Raw genomic sequence first — 16,834 nt, 5'->3', positions numbered from 1 at the left:
AAGACCTTCACAAGAGACTAGAAAAGGAGAAAGCCATCTACTATGATTATGTAATGAAGAAAACTTCACCACAGGCAAAAACTCAAGAAGCCGAAACAGAGACTGCAGTCCTGGGAGACCTGCAGTAGGAATATGAATCTCTGAAAATGAATTATGGAAGAATGTCGACTTCTGACAGTGAAGCAAAAAGTCTCTTAAGTGAAAACAAACCACATACTGTGGGGCCCAGTTTTTCTGCAGAGGCTCAAATTTCAATACCATATCCCAAACAAACGTGCATTACATTGATTAGCAAACCCAAAACTTGCCTGGCATAAGTGAGTGTGTTAGTGTCTCCAGAGTCAGTACTTTCTTGCACCCAATTATTCCTGGATTGAGTCCACCTCCCCCAGATCCAGGCAATCGTGAAGTGGATTACATAGACTCAATGATGGATAGCAACGTTTGAGGGCAAGAAAACAAGCCCACCAGCTCCAAGAACTACCAGAAAAGATTCTTAACTCTGACAGAAATTTATGAAGCCGCTCAACCAAGAGAGTATCTATGAAAATCTTTTACATGTATCAGACCTCCTGAGCATATAATACGTGATAATCCTCACATTCAACAGTAAAACACAAACTTTTTCTACTGACAGGACAACACCTCAGACTGAAACAAAGTATGCTCGCTCATAACACTGCAATTGACTTTAAAATGACCCATAGAATGAAATTTGTAGACTACCACTTCTGACAGTAGCCCCTGAGGGAGATCTTGACTAAAAATGCATGACTGCTTATGACAGCAAACAATTAGACTATCTACTAAGAGGTAAACACTGACAAGCTGTATTTCAGACAGAAATATATGAATACAATTTGAAAGACCCTATAAGAAACCTGTAAAGACCTTCACTTTAGACAGAAACATAAAGCTTATTTTGACACTACATGGGTAAACACACTTGGAACAACAAAGCAAAAAGCTAATCTGCCCAGTAACATAAGGAAAAGGCTTATTTCAGATGGTACACACCCAATCCTGCTATCTGTGAAACCAACCCACGTATATCTATATGAAGACCCTTGTTTCTGACAAATCCACAGTGAAAAACATATTTCAGACAGAAAAATATGATGCCTATGTCAAAACCTGCAATTTGTGACAAACCTTTGGGGTAAACCAACCTTCAACACAGCTTAAACCAGACATTGAAGTATGTACACAACCAGAACACTACTCCTAACGACCAAACAAAAACGAAACCCACTTGACTAAAACACAATACTACAAGACTCCACCTTTGCAGAAGGCAGACCACTACTAGTTACGCGGAAAGCCTTCCTTACTTTACGATAAATAAGACACTCCAAAACTTCCATAAATTACATACACAAGTTATAAGGCATATTATAAAATAATAAAAATGCTAGAAAGAAATTGACGAAGACCACCACCTCAGTTTCTGACTATGAAAGATGAAGCTCACCGGCTGTAAAAGCAACTTGGGGAGAACCAACGTAAGGCCTGATCTCTTGTATAGGTAAAATTGCAGACTACAAAATAAAAAGATTCACTCTACTGAGGCTACTAATATTCAGTCAGACACGGAGCCTATGCTGTGTGTGTCAACATCCAACTTTAGGCAATAAAATATGAAGACCAACTTCACTGAACAAAAACTACATGGAGATTCCCCCGCCGATGTACCCTCTACCCTTTCTATTTCCGATTGCAAAATATGAGATGCCCAGTGTTGTATAGCAATAAGTTATTACAATCATTATAAAAACAGATTTAGCATCAGAGTGTAGAACAGCATGGAGCTGCAAGGGTTCAAAACAAATCAAAACTACAACAGCAAACAAGTGGCTTCAGCCAGCTTTCTAGTGAGGAGTTGAGCTGTCCTTCCCAAACCAGTGAACTCCTCCCCCAGCACCAATCTGCAGCCCTTTGCCCTTTCCACCCACTCAGTTTCAGTTTGAAAGAACTCATTATCGTTATTTGATCGGCTGGGCAAACCACACACTTCTACGTTTAAACAATTCACAAGGTTCAAACCAACTGATGGACACTGCAGCCCGAAAAAAAATCCTGATCCCTAGGAAGTGTGAAGCAGGAATTCCAGCCTTTGAAAGAACCAAGCGGGTATTGCTGTTCCTAAATTCAAACCTCAGTGAGCATTTAATTATTAATGTAGTAAACTGCAGCAATATGGCCGTGCTTCCCAGTGAGGAGATATGATGATTGACAAGGAGAAATGAATGTGCCTTACCTACTTCCTCTTAACTTAAAGTCAAACTCCACAGGGATGGGGCTGAGCCAAGGGCAGTATCGCAAAGCAGTGGGACTTGCAGACCATTAACCTTTCACTGGCTGCCTACAGGTGGTGTCACGTTGCCAGGTGTATGGTCTATAAATAATTAATAAAACTGACAAGTATGTGGAATGCAGCAGCCAGCAGAATATCAAGCATGTGATCACTGACTGCACTCCCCAGCAATCCAGAAGGTGACAAAACTGAATTGTTAACCACAAGTCCCAACACTATTTACAAACATTAACAATCCTGGGATCACACCCACCCACTCTCATTCACTGTAAAGTGGGCATCAGGAATTCATTTGCATTCAGCTTCCCTTTACACAGCCAGCAGGTTATGTTACTGCGTTTTGTCAGACCTAGCCTATTGTGTCCACAACTGGATTTGGATCTCGTATACTATGGAGAAGGTATTGGTGTACCTCTAAATCATGGGAGTTTAGCTTAATGTTGAAAGGTGCCTAGTTTTAGGCTTCTGACATACCGTAGAACTATTGCCATTCCAGTTCCTATGAGTGCTTCGGCTCCGTACTCGCATGGAAGATGCCTCTGCTGATGCTTTTGAGGAGGTGGATTCCCGTGATGTGCTGCTTGAGCGCCCCCGCACAAAGTCCTAAAAGAGACAATGACACACTTAACTCACAATTCCTTCTTGCCGCACAACACCACTTCCAATTTTAAATCTTACCTTGCGAAGAGGGCGCGGGCGACTCCTGACATTCTCAGATAGGGTGTCCTGCTTTGTGTGGTCAATTCCTACACTCCATTCAGCTCGCTGCAGGGACTGCAATTCTGCAGCTACGCTGGATCCTCCTGAGTTGGAAGAAGGGCTCTCACTGTTCCTAAAGCTTCTTGATTTGACCCTCTCAGAACCATGATTTCCATGAGTAAGCTCTTTAGACCTTCTACTTCGATTTGCACCCTCTCTTTCAACAGGTGTTAGGTGCAGAATGATGCCCTCGTTCATCTGGAGACCAGAGTCATTCCCAAGACCTCCATCTACTGAGCCAGCTCCTGAAACCTCGGCTGTGATCAGCTTAATGCTAGAATTTGAACTGCTGGGTTCCTGAGTGGGCAACTCAATGGGATTAGTGCGTTCTCTCCAGCGAAAGCTCCCCTTGTTCCTTTCAGGAACCTTCCTGTTCTTTTGGCTGGAAGAATCCCGCTGCATCACTTCACTCTCAATGCTATCTATGGCACCTGCACAGGACAAGCTTTTGAATGAAGAACCCTGCGGAGTCTCAAGGTCATCAATCTGCGGAGAGCTTCTAGGCCTCCTTACTTCGGTCCGAAGAGATCGCCCATCAGCCACTTTAGACATTTCTTTGTAATCTACAGTAATAGCATCTAAGTCCAATATGCTCGACTTACAGTCTTTCTCAAATAGGCCACCAGGGGTGTTCCACTGGACAAGTGAATCCAAACCCTCTCTGTTGCTGCTGCTCTTAGTTCCCAATGCTTCTGATTGGGCTTGATGTGAAGAATCATATTCATTGGTATAATCCAAACGGAAGTCATCTACATTGAAGGTTTTTGATCTCATTTGAGCTTCAGGCATCTCCTCTTTACTTTGCTCCTCAGCGTTCTTTGCACTTCTTTCGCCCTTGGAAGAGTCGCGGTCTGTTAAAATGTGGCCTTTGTTTTTCCTGTAGGCAGCATCTAGTGAGGGATTCCTCTTGAGATTATATAAACGGCCGACAGAACCTCCTTTTCCTTCTACGAGTCTCATAGAAAAGTCATCAAAAAGCTGTGTCTTCTCCAACACCTGAGACTCAGAACTTGAGGGGAGAGATGTAACAAAACTAGAAGTCTCTGCTGGACTGTCAGATATGTGGCCGGTCAAGGCAAAATAAGTAACCTTGTGCTCAGAGTCTCTTCTCTTCATCTGCTCCTTAGAATTTGGACCTGAGGCATTTTGGCCATCACTTTCAGACTGTTTAGAAGATATGGTATCCTCGAGGCTAGACGTCATGCCCTGAAGCAACATAGCAGTATCCTCTGAATAATGTGCCTCTTGTTTTTTCATATGTAAATTCTTCACATCAGTAGTCTTCGTCATTTCATGACAGACAAGAGACTCCAAATTCTGAGCACTTGGGCTGCTGGAATAGGAAGCATCCTGCACCACAAAACCTTTAGAGTTTTCTGAAGACTTGACATTCCCTATCTCAGAATTCCTTGAACCTTTTGCATACACAATGTCCACCTCCTGAGAAGTAGATGAGTCCTTAGGGTAAAAAAGATCCTTCACCTGCAGAATCCTTGGACGTCTAGAATATGTATTCTCTATCTCAGAGGTCCTCAGACTTTTGTCACATGCAGCATTATCCAGTTCTTTAATTCTGGTTCCTTTGGAATATGATATATTTCCCACATCTGAAGTTCCAGCACCTTTGGAATACAATATACTTTCCACCTCTGGAGTCATTGAACCTTTGGAATACAATATATTTTCCACCTCAGGCGATGTAGAACTTGTGGGAAATGAAATGTCTTCAACCTCTGGAGTCTTTTCAATTGCCAAAGATGGTGTATGTCTTAACCAGGAAGCCCTTGAGGCTTTGGGGTATGCTTTATCTTCCAACTCAGCTGGCCTTGAACCTTTAAGGTAACCAGGTACCCCTTCTCCATAAGGTCCTATGTTCTGCAAATTTGTCCCACCTGTAGATTCCAGACACCTTGCATGTTTTAAAGCTGCAGGATCCTGCACATCATCAGAACTTGAACCTTTGGACATGACACTTTCCTCTGTATCACAGATCCTTGATTTGCTAAGTTGTTCATTGTATAAGCAGTTCTCTTCTGTGTTCTGATTTTTTACACCTTTTCTACTAAATCTTCTGCTTCTGGTATCTGGCTCTGCCTTACTTTCAATGGAGTTGCTCGAACTCCTTGACCCCACAGACATCTCTGAAAGTGTCTTGGAATTAGGAAGAACTCTACATGTTCCGTCTTCATTTATGGGGCTAGGGTCATCATCATTTTGAGTAAGCTGTGCGGTGGATGACAGACTACCCTTTGTACAAGAGCTAACCTTAGTCATATCTGACTTTGTCTTCAGGGAAATGCTCAGTGCTTCATTAGGGGATCCATCCTTTTCTTCCACTTGATCTCTCCACTTCTTCAGCGATCCTACACTTAAGTATTTTGGTTCCACCTTGACTTTCAAGATATCTTCTTTGTGCTTCTCTCCACTATTCAGAAGTGGAGATGACAGCTTTTCTGAAGCCTTATCTATGACCTGTACATCAGATTTCACTTTTAATCTTTCGACAGTCTGTGGTTTCAGCCACGCTCCATTAATACCTGTATCAGATGTTAGAAAACTTCTCACTGCCTTAGCAGATTGAGAACGCTTCAGAATTTCCTTCTTGCAATTTTTCTCCTCCTTTGCAATCTCATGTTGCTCCTTTGACCATATCTGCTTTTTGAGCTCCTGTCTATCATGCAGAGTAAATTCACCATCTGGGAAGGCTTTGTCGTTCTTGTCCATCAATTTCCTTGAGCGCAGTGTAACTGCCTTGTCTTCAACAGCTACAGGAACAAGCTCACTATATGCCTTCTCAGTCACTGCTTGAATGGTATCAACGATGTGATCGACCTTCACTGGTGCATCCACATGCCTCTGGCGGAAATCCCTGCAGACAGCAGGATAGAATGCATCTTCTGCTGAGCTAGTGCCAGACACAACTTTATGTTTATCCTCTTCAGGAACAGTGATCTGCTTTTGTTGGTTGCCTTGGTTCTGCTCATTGGCTTCCTTATAATGCTTGAGAGAAGACCACTGTTTCTGATCCATTTTTCTCTCATAAGCATTTGTCAAGCCTTGCGTCATGGAAGTCTCCAATAACATATGCCTCTGAACTGGATTGTCGAACATGGAAGCTCTAACCTTCAGGACAGGGGAGTGGCCCGCACTCTCATTGTCCCGTTTTGCTTCACTGACTGCCTGCAGGTCTGAGACTTTGCTAAGGGGTGCACTCTTCCTGCGGAAGCTGCTCCTCTGAGCCCCTCTTCCAGATGTGAGCTTTTCAGTAACACCCTGTTCCTCCCTGAAAAGAGTTTGCTGCCCCTTACACAGCTGACTCTCATTTCTTCTTGCCAACAAATCACCCTCTACCTGAAATGGGAACACAAGACAGGCTTATGGTTAGTGCAGCAATTATTTGCTTTTAGCATAGTCCTTTTATCATGACTGCCATACCCATGTGAACAACAAAGACAATCTTAAGTTGTGCTTGGGGCGAGTTTGAAATGGACAGAATGGATCCTTTTAAACAGAGGTCAGGTAGAGGTAGGAGATGTGGGGAGAAAGCCATATACAAAAGTCACCTCAGCAGATGGAACATCTGAAGCACCAGAAATTATGGATAAAATCTATGTTCAGTTGCCTATATTTCAGCACACTGGCAGGAACTGCAGGCAAAAATTAAATTTAAAACTATACAGTTATTCAGTTCAAGCTCAATTATGGAAGATTCTGATATATTGGAGAGTACAACAATCTGGGGTGCAAGCGTGTTAAGTGACTAGAATTGAAAACCAAGCCCTTCTATAAATCCTTCATAGAAAGCAATGAACTCTATTAGGTAGGCAGAGAGTGAGTGATATCCCATATAAGAGAAAAGTCATCATGGTAAATAAATCAATAGCCAGACAGACTGACCAACCAGATTGCCTAAGCATTTATCCTCCTGGAATTTATATTTGACAGTGGCACATTTACAAAAAATAAATTCATGAAGTTTTTAGTATTTTACCAAATTTGCTCACACAAAGTAAAACTGATCAAGCTATCTTTCTTCAACAATGGAAGTAAACCATTAGTGAAAAGATATTTCAGCTGCTACCACTAATCCTTCTCTTAACCAGTCTCTAACTGGATTTTTTTTGGTTAAGCCTAGCATGTGTTGGGTTGAGTATTTGCTTTGGGTCACTGTGCTACTAAAATATGAAAAAATCTACACAGCAACATACCCTAGCCATTCCTTCTAATGGACTTTTATTCTACTTTGTGGGTGTAATGAATGACATGCTTAGACTTCAGTTTACATTAGGGTAACTGCATCACAAATGTATAGTTAGTCATGTACATCTAACAGCCCTTGATTGCTCCATGTCATAGTAATTACTTATATATGCAGTCTCACACATTAGGCACATTTTAAAGTGCAGGTTCCATTAACACAAGGACTGTTTGTCCTTCAATCCAAATTACTATGGGTAAATAAATATACAGGCTTGAAAAATATATAAAAAAAAAAAGTCTTTTATAAATGTGTGTTTCCCCTCAACAAGGAGTGACTTAATTCACTTGGTGCTTTTCAGTACCTTGGAATAATATATCAGTAATGTCCACTCAGTGTCAGTATTTCAATTTCAGCCTTAAGACTCATCTCAATGTTAAGAGAGCATACTCCCATAAGAGACTGATCAAATTGTTCTCTTATACTGCTTTTCAATTAACTATTGTGGCATTTTTGTTTTTACATTACTAAGTCTTCCTAATTTCTTTCTCTGCTCTGCATACATTATGGCACTTGGCTTGCATACAGCTATATGGTGCCCAGATTTTTGAATAAGCTCCACAAAGGTTTATTGTTTTTTATTCTTTTATTTTAGCCCTTGGTCCAACCCAATTGTTCTAGTCCCAAAACAAAATGGAAGTTGACACTTCTACAATGACTTCTGTCAGCTGAATCAAGTTTCACGATCTGATGCCTACCCAATGCCTTGCATGGACAAGTTACTTGGGCAGCTTGAAAGGACTCAATACTTGACCACCTTATATGTGACAAAAGGGTACTGGCAAAGTCCACTGCAGAGTTCAGTGCACACTGGCAGGACAAGGCCCTCCCATTCAGTTTGCATGGGGCCTCAGCGACATTCCAGCATCCAGTGGATAGAGTGCTACATGCCCAGAGAACCTACAGTGCCACCTTCTTAGATGACTTAGTCATCTATTCCAAGACATGGGAGAAACATGTAAAGCATGTGCATGCTGTGCTCCCTGTACTAAGCAAAGCCGTGCTGAAAATAAACCCCCCAAAAAAAGTAATTTCAGATTGACGAAGTCTAAATATTTAGATTACATAGTGGTCAGAGGTACCGCATGTCCACGATGTTCTAAAGTTGAAGCCATTCTTAAATGGCCTCCACTGAATGCAAAGAGGCAGGTTCAAGCTTTCCTGGGACTAACAGGGTATTATCGCCAGTTTGTACCCCGCTTCTCTGAGACTTGACAAAGAAATGGAACCCAAATACAGCGGTATGGGATCGGAAAGCAAAGGCCACATTTTAAGATTTGAAATAGGCACTTACTTCAACACCTGTATTAATAACACCCGATTTCCTTTTACTTTTTATTTTACAGACCGACGCTTCGGACACAGGACTCAGTGTTGCATACCCCATAATGTACTTGAGCCGGAAACTACTGGACTGGGAAACCAGGTATGTGGCAATGGAGAGATCAAATGGGCTATTAACCAGCTAAGGTACTACCTCCTGGCACACAAGTTCACTCTGGCGATAGACCATGCTTCTTTACAATGGAAGGTGCTGCAAAATGAACCTTTGCATTACCAGCTGGTTCCTGGACCTTCAGCTTTCCAATTCAAAGTCCTACATCATCATGGTACTCTTCACAAGAATGGCGGTGCGCTTGGTCACAGCAGCTCACGGCTCTCCTTTTCAGTGATCTTTTTTGTTGTTTTTGTACTTTTTTCTTGCTTGTTTGTGCAAGATCGGTTCGGCGAACATACGCTACACCCGTCAGAACCTTATAGACATCAGTGTCCAGTGCCAGACATCTGTTTCGAGTGTTTTTCATCACACACACATCAACATCCCAGACAACATAGCGAGACCAGCAGGCTCTCTGTGGATTGTTGTCGGGTCTAGTAGACGGCGTAGATGGAGAAGGGAAAGGAAGCAGAAGCGGGGCCGCAGATCCGGCGTTATGCTAACGCTAAAGAAACAACCACTCAAGCCACCTTTACCGAGCCTGTATCTCACCAATGCCAGATCCCTGGTGCATAAAACGGATGACTTGGAATTACAACTCGTTGAATATCGCTGTGTTTGATTGCTGTGTTTTGATTATCACTGAAAGCTGGCTCCACCCGGGGATACTGTACTTGATGCTAGCATGCAGCTAGCAGGTCGCACTCTGCTCCGCTGGGACAGGACAAAGGAATCCGGTATGAGCAGGGGAGGTGCGCTCTGTATTTACGTACATGTGAACTGGTGCAACAACGGGACAATTAAAGACAAACACTGTTCCCCTGACCTCGAGTACATATCTATATGATGCCGGCCTTTTTTTCTACTGAGAGAGCTAACAGTAGTGATTGTCATTGCTGTGTACATTCTTCCCAATGCCAATGTAAACATGGCGCTCTCTCTCCCGCTGAATACCATTAACAAACAGCAGCAAGCCCACCCTGACGGTGCTCATATAATTGCAGGAGACTTTAACAAGGCCAACTTGAAGACTGTACTCCCGAAATTTTATCAACATGTTAAGTGTTCTACTAGAGGGGAGAAAAATATGGACCATGTTTACTTCAACATCAAGCACGTGTACAGAGCTATACCCCTCCCCGAACTCAGACAGTCTGACCATCTTTCTCTTCTGCTCTCCCCAGCCTACACCCCCCTCAGATGCAGTGCCAGGCCCACCATAAAGACTGTTACAACCTGGCCTGAAAATGCACTCTCCAAACTACAGGACTGCTTTGAACAGACGGACTGGGGCATATTTGAACACCAAGAGCTCGAAACATTCACAGGAACGGTACTGGACTATATCAGGTTCTGCATCGAAAATGTGACTGGGGACAAAAACATTCGGGTTTTCCCAAACCAGAAACCCAAGATGACCAGCCAGGTCCGTACACTCCTCAGAGACCACAATGTTGCCTTCAGGTCAGGTGACAGAGCTCTGTACAGGGCTGCCCGAGCCTCTCTGAAAAGTGAAATTATAAAAGCCAAGACGGACCATAAGAGGAGCATAGAGTCCACCCTGTCCAGCCACAATACATGGGAAAAGTGACAGGGAATACAAAACATCACACACTACACAGGCAGTGATGCAACAACAGGAGATGTGAGTGTGCAGCTAGCAGAGGAGCTAAACTGCTTCTTTGTTTGCTTTAAATCATCAAAACAGCAGCAGAACTCCCCTGCTCCAGCCCTGCTCCCATCCTCATCGGGTTCCTGCACTACTCCACTCACTGTAAAGGGGCACGATGTCAGATGGGTGCTCCTGGCAGTGAACCCTAAGAAGGCCGCCGGCCCAGATAGAGTGCCTGGTAGGGTGCTCAGAGCATGCGCCCACCAGCTCACCTTTATCTTCACCAAAATCTTCAACCTCTCCCTAGCCCAGACAGTCATTCCGTCCTGCCTAAAATCAGCCACAATCATTCCAGTGCCGAAGAAGTCATCAATCACCAGCCTAAATGATTATCGCCCTGTGGCCCTCACTCAGGTAATCATGAAGTGCTTCAAGAGATTGGTTCTCCAGCACACCAATGACTATCTCGCCCAAAACTTCGATCCATATCAATTTGCATATTGCGCAAACAGATCCACAGAAGACCCACTGCCGTAGCTCTCCACTCTGTGCTGAGCCATCTAGAACACCAGCAGAGCTATGTCTGGATGTTCTTTGTGGATTACAACTCAGCTTTTAATACAATCATTCCTGACATTCTCATCACCAAACTGGTCACTCTTGGCCTCCCCCCTCTCACATGTGTCTGGATAAAAGACTTTCTTACCAACTGGCTCCAGACTGTGAGACTCGGCCACCACCACTCCTCCATTCGCACACTGAACACCAGTACCCCACAAGGCTGTATGCTAAGCCCCCTTCTGTACTGTCTCTACACCCACAACTGCAGTCCAGCCCACAACAACCACCTAATCATCAAGTTTGCTGACGACACCATAGTGGTTGGACTCGTCTCAAAGGGAGACGAGGCAGCTTACAGAGAGGAGGTCCTGAAGTTGGTAGCCTGGTGTTCAAAGAACAACCTGGCTCTGAACACCAGGAAAACCAAGGAGATCATTATAGACTTCCGGAGGCACAGCACCGAATTAGCCCCCCTTTACATCAACAGCGAGTGTGTGGAGAGGGTCCATACCTTCCAGTTTCTCGGCATCCTTATCTCTGTTGACATCTCCTGGACAGACAACATCACAGCAGTCATCAAGAAGGCTCAGCAGCGGTTACACTTCCCGAGGGTCCTCAGAAAGCACAACCTGGACCCCATCCTGCTACTGACCTTCTACCGCTCATCCTTCGAGAGCCTGCTGACGTACTGTATCACAGTATGGTATGGCAGCTGCACCATCGCTGACAGGGAGAGACTTCAGAGAGTAGTAAAGGCAGCACAGAAGATCAACGGCTGCCCTCTCCCCTCCCTGATGGAGATTTACACTTCCCGCAGCCTCAGCAGAGCAAAAAACAGCATCAAGAATAGCTCCCACACTGGATCTGATCTGTTTGACCCGTTGCCTTCAGGGAGGCACTACAGGTGCATCACAAGGACAAAAGCCCCAAAAGCCATAACCATTCTGAACTCACACATGCACTGACTACACAGTCTAACCCTCCAACCCCTGGACTTCCTTCTATCCATCAACTGTGCAATATCCAATATCTAAATGGTACTGATAATAACTGTGCAATATCTGTATACTGTACAATATCATTACTCTCTGGGTCCAACATCCACTAATTACTGCACATGATCATCATTATTGTGCAATATTTAAATTATGTGCAATAACCCAATAGTGCAATAGTTATTATACTTTCTGCATGTATTGTGGACTATGGCCGGCCAGTCATCCCGGCCAATAACCCCAGGCCACCAGGTGGAGCCCTCCCTGCAGTATGGAGGTGCCCAGAATGCCAGCTGGGAATTATGGACAATGGAGTTTTCATCCACTGTCCTGCTGGATACTACAGGGGCCAACTGAGGACGCTGCAGGGAGGCCCAGAGACTCTTACGTGCCCTATAACCCAGAAGTACGTCTTAGTCACAGCGACAGGAGGAATGATGTACTTCCGGGATGAAAAGAAGAGTTTTCATCTGACCTGGAAGTGCTAGGAAGTCACATGGACCGAGTGTACGGAAACACTTCCGGGTCAGGGAATATAAGACTGTGGGAGATCCCAGATGAGTGAGCTGAGCTGGGTTGAAGGGTGGCAACGCAACTGGGAGAGGAGGATTGATTATTGATTATTGTGTATTGTTTATTTATGAGTATTGTGGAGAGGAGGGTGCTTTGTGCACTGTTTAGTTCAAATAAATTAATAATTTGGACTTTTACCTGGTGTCTGGCGTCAAGTCTTAGGGTTCAAGGGGATGACAGCCCCCTCTATCTGTCACAGTATATAGCGTTGCAGAATTTTTTTGTAACTTCTTTGCAACTTTTTGCACCATTTGTTTATTTGTTTATTTACTTGTTGTGTTCTACATATATGTCTGCACTGAAGGAGCTGCTTTTAATCTCATTGTATAAGTGTATAGTGACAATAAAAGGCATTCTATTCTATTCTGTTCAGACCAAAGCCAATTCTTTGTCTCACGTCCAAGCTGCAAGCTCAAGGGGAGAGGGATTTGGGGGAAGAGGGTGTTGGCCTTAAAGTCTTTATTATTTTGAAGTTCTTCTTTTTAAGCCTACATATGCTGGGTTCATGTCCAAGTGTATGTTAATGGTGTTTTGATTTGACAGCCACGATTCAGCCAGCTCTCTGGCACTCTTAGTATTTGCCCTGAATCTTACTTGTACCTTGTCCCAGTTAAATGTATTTCTAAACCCTACCATATTAATCCACCAGCTCTCTTACACCCATCTACCCCCTTTGATTCCTGTACGTCTAACCATTTTCCTCTGATGATGACACCTGATAGGTGTCCAAAACTCAGGAATTAAAGAAGAGATTCTCCCATTGTGGATCTCTCTCTCTCTTGAGTGGTAATTTTATTTTAAACTCACCAGTTAATTAATTATGCAGGGGCAAGTTAGACGATGTGGCTAATAAGTAACAATACAGAGATGGCAATAGTCCTGATTTCTTAAGGTATTGTAATGTAACCAGTTTAAATTCCAGAATACAGAAGACGGCAATGGAAAATTGTATCTAATATGCAGTCATATACTAATATACAGTACATATTCATACTATATTTCTATATTTCTAATTATTAGAAACAAGAGGATTTCTCAGAAACATGCCGATATAGTAGAACACTGCCAGGCTGGGATTTTAACTCAGTTTTCCAGAGGTGTAAAAGAGCACCAATACGCCACAAAAGACGCAAAAAGGGCATGTGAGAGAAATGTTTTCATAGTGCAGAATCATCAGTTGCAAGAGAAACCTCGACTTCATAATTTTATTGAGGCATGAATACAAAAGTAAAGTTCAAAACAATAGAATATTTAGTTTGTGGCAATTATCACCCCTGTTACAAAATTACATTCAATCTGAATTTGCACTTCCCCATGTTATCGTAAAACATTCAACAAGAAAAGGTATAGCATGACAGGACTTGCCTGTTGTTGGTGCCACCATCGCTGCCTGGAGTCATCCTCCACTGTGATGGAGCCTTCTGAAGGACTAGCTGTATGCTCTCTCTCCAAAGATTTCGACATGCTGAAAAAATGTAAAAAAATAAACTGGTGACAAGGAAGGCAAGATTTATAAGAGTAAAGTACAACTCCAAAACATCACAATGCCTCACTTCATCCATAGCAAAATGTGTAACATAACAATGACAAATACTCCCAGTCTGTGTAATTGACAAGTTTGCACTCTCATTGCTCTACATTCCATCTTCTGTAACAGTCTCATCAATCTGCAATTGACAATGCCAACACTATTTACTCTTCAAACATTTTCTTCCTAATCACCCAATCCCTCCTCAAGCCAATACACAGACCACTCACTGCTATCTCTCTCTCATGCCTCAGCAACCTTCCTCCTGCACCTTCAAGTGGGATTACTGGGTGTACACTTGTACAAACATCACTGAAAAAGTCTTGCTCTCAAAACTGTGCCTTTCTAAGATTATAATTCCGAAGCTGTGTGACAAATTTAGAGACTATAACTTCCCTGAAGCTATATTTCACCCACATTTTTACAAAGCAAGTAAGCAATTTAACCACATCCTATGAACATACTTTTAAAACAATGTCCACAGTCAGTTTCCACTGTCATGTACAACATTTCCAAAAGTGAGCCATGACACTTGAAGGTTCGAAATAAGATCAAAACTGATAGCTGAAATCTTGAAGGGAACTCCCCCGTCCTTCAATCCCATTGAACAAGGCTGGATCTGGGGTTATTCTAAAGGGATGGAAAAAAATCTGGCATCTTTACTGGATTGTTTTTTCTTCTCTCCTTCATATGGAAAGCCTCGTGGTTCAGACCAGTCTCCCTGATGGTTTCCAAATCTCTTCTATCACACCCTCTACAGACTCACCTCTTTGTGAAATCAGAAGACGGTTCTCGAGCTGGCAGTGACCTTTTCTGGAGATCCACTTGGATTTCTGCTGGTTCAGCATTCAGTTCCCTAATGCGTTGCCTAATTCCCACACCAACGTTTTCTGAGGGGCTGGCAGAGGCAACCAATGAAGTCTCTCGTTCAATGACACTGGAACCACAACCACTTGAACTGGAGTCCAGCAACAGGCTAATACGTCGCTTGATGTTGCTTCCATATGTGGACGTCTTTGACTCCATCTCGGAAGCAGGGGAAGGAATGTCCATCCCTAAGGTCTTGTTCTTGGCACACAGGGACCTCACTTCACTCTCCTCAAGAGGCTTTTGAAAGCCCTCTCCAATCAATTGGGCAATATCAGGTTTCTCGTCTTTAAGTGTTTTCTCTTCTGTTAACCACTGTGCCAACTTCACCTCTTGTTTGCACGCCACATTTCTATAATCAGACACCTTGTCCAATTCTTCTGTTGATACTTTAGAGTGTAGGCTTCTCCGCCACCCACTCTTTTCTTTTTCTTCCCCTACTTTTTGGTTGAAATCCAAAGGCTTCTTTTGTGGAGTTGGCAGATTTTCTTTGACTTCATCTTGGGGCATTTTGCTACCTGCTGGAGTCGAAAGGATACTAGATTCAAATTTGGCTGTCAGGTCTGCTGAGAGGGGCCTTGGAGTTCGAAATGGGGGCTTTTCTATCGAATCTAATGTTTCAGCAGAAGACGGTAATGAACTAGATCCAGCGGTTGCAAAAAGCGTTGACATTGGCCTTGGTCTGGGTTTGGGTCTTGAACGTAAGTGTGGTACAGCTTCCCCGCTAGGGATGACAGACAAGCCTGTTTCTCTTGTTTCTTGTTTGCTGAGGTAGTCCATGGATTTGGTCCGGTTAAGTGGAGTGATGGAGGGGTTTTCTTCTCCCTGGTTCTCTTTCTGGTTCCCTGGCCTGCAAGACAAGTAGTCTCGAGACTTGTAAGTTTTCATGTCCAAGGCCTGAGCCAATGGTATTCCACCAGACTCACGAATAGTCACTTTCTGAGACTCTTCCTGCAGAACATCACTGCATGGTGAATCTTGTTCTAGAAAATGCTTGGATCCAAAGCTTGACTTCTTGGAATATTCTATTTTGCTCCCATCGCCAAGTGGTTTTGGAGCAAGGATGGGCCTCATACCCAAGGGCTTTTCAGCAGTGAAGGGTTTTGGGGTAAGCCTGGGTTTGGGAGCAGGAGTGGGCTTGCCTTTGCTACCACTGAGCATTTTGCCACCTTCTTCTTGCAGGATCAGTGCTGGAGTTGGCTCAGACGACTTGTTGCTAGAGTCGGACAGAGGGCTGACCGGTCCTCGTTGTACCTTTGCTTCACTATCCCATGGATCAGTGAGAGCAGCCACACCAGGGCTGGCACTCTTATCCACTTTTGTCGCCATTCAGGGTCCCAGGCAACACATAAAGTGCCTAGAAGGGCAGAAATAAAGAACAAGTTAATGATTATACTAATGATTAAACTAGGGAATGGGGGGGGCATGGAGTTTAGGACAAGCCCAGTTTAGAATTATACATAGTGGAACAAACAGTATAGAAATAAAAATAAGTAGTAATGTAAAATCTAACCCAATGTTTAAATATAGAAGAAGTAACACATTGCTTGCCTTAATGCTAGAAGTATCAACAATAAGGAAAGTGTGTTGTATGTAACAAAGCATAATTACGATAATTATTATGATTATTATAGCAATAACAGAAACTCTGCTAAATAACAAAGATGGAGAAAAGTATAGCATAGATGGATGCACATTTGTTAGGAAAGACAGACAGAAGCGAAAACGAGGTGGGGTTGTTGTAATAGTCAAGCAGAATTTAAATACAAAATTCCTCTTCAGCTGGACGAGGAGTTCCATTTCAGTAAGGACATGTGGCTTTGCCTGTAAAGCATTAGGGAAAGAGGCTTTATTTTAGGAGTGTGTTATAGACCACCTAATGCAGACATTACCTTTAACGCCCACCTTTTTAGTATAATCAAAAAGGCA

The 16,834-nt window shown here is 43.3% G+C and overlaps 1 protein-coding gene across 2 annotated transcripts in view; it reads right to left on the bottom strand.

Moving 5' to 3' along the window:
- si:ch73-138n13.1 overlaps nucleotides 1-16,834 on the bottom strand; it is a 57,896-nt gene that overhangs the window by 21,393 nt on the left and 19,669 nt on the right. For both annotated transcript variants that reach the window (XM_039771714.1, XM_039771715.1), the window contains 4 exons: nucleotides 14,805-16,262; nucleotides 13,876-13,975; nucleotides 2,993-6,424; nucleotides 2,789-2,917 (listed from right to left, as the gene is read on the bottom strand). In XM_039771714.1, coding sequence (XP_039627648.1) covers nucleotides 2,789-2,917; nucleotides 2,993-6,424; nucleotides 13,876-13,975; nucleotides 14,805-16,234 — 5,091 coding nt within the window. In that variant the 5' untranslated portion in view covers nucleotides 16,235-16,262. The remainder of the gene's footprint in view (nucleotides 1-2,788; nucleotides 2,918-2,992; nucleotides 6,425-13,875; nucleotides 13,976-14,804; nucleotides 16,263-16,834) is intronic.

This window comes from Polypterus senegalus, chromosome 12 (genome assembly GCF_016835505.1).
Source record: "Polypterus senegalus isolate Bchr_013 chromosome 12, ASM1683550v1, whole genome shotgun sequence".
Classification (NCBI taxonomy): Eukaryota; Metazoa; Chordata; class Cladistia; order Polypteriformes; family Polypteridae; genus Polypterus; species Polypterus senegalus.
Note: the sequence above shows the minus strand (reverse complement) of the source record. Positions and strands in the feature narration are given on the sequence as shown.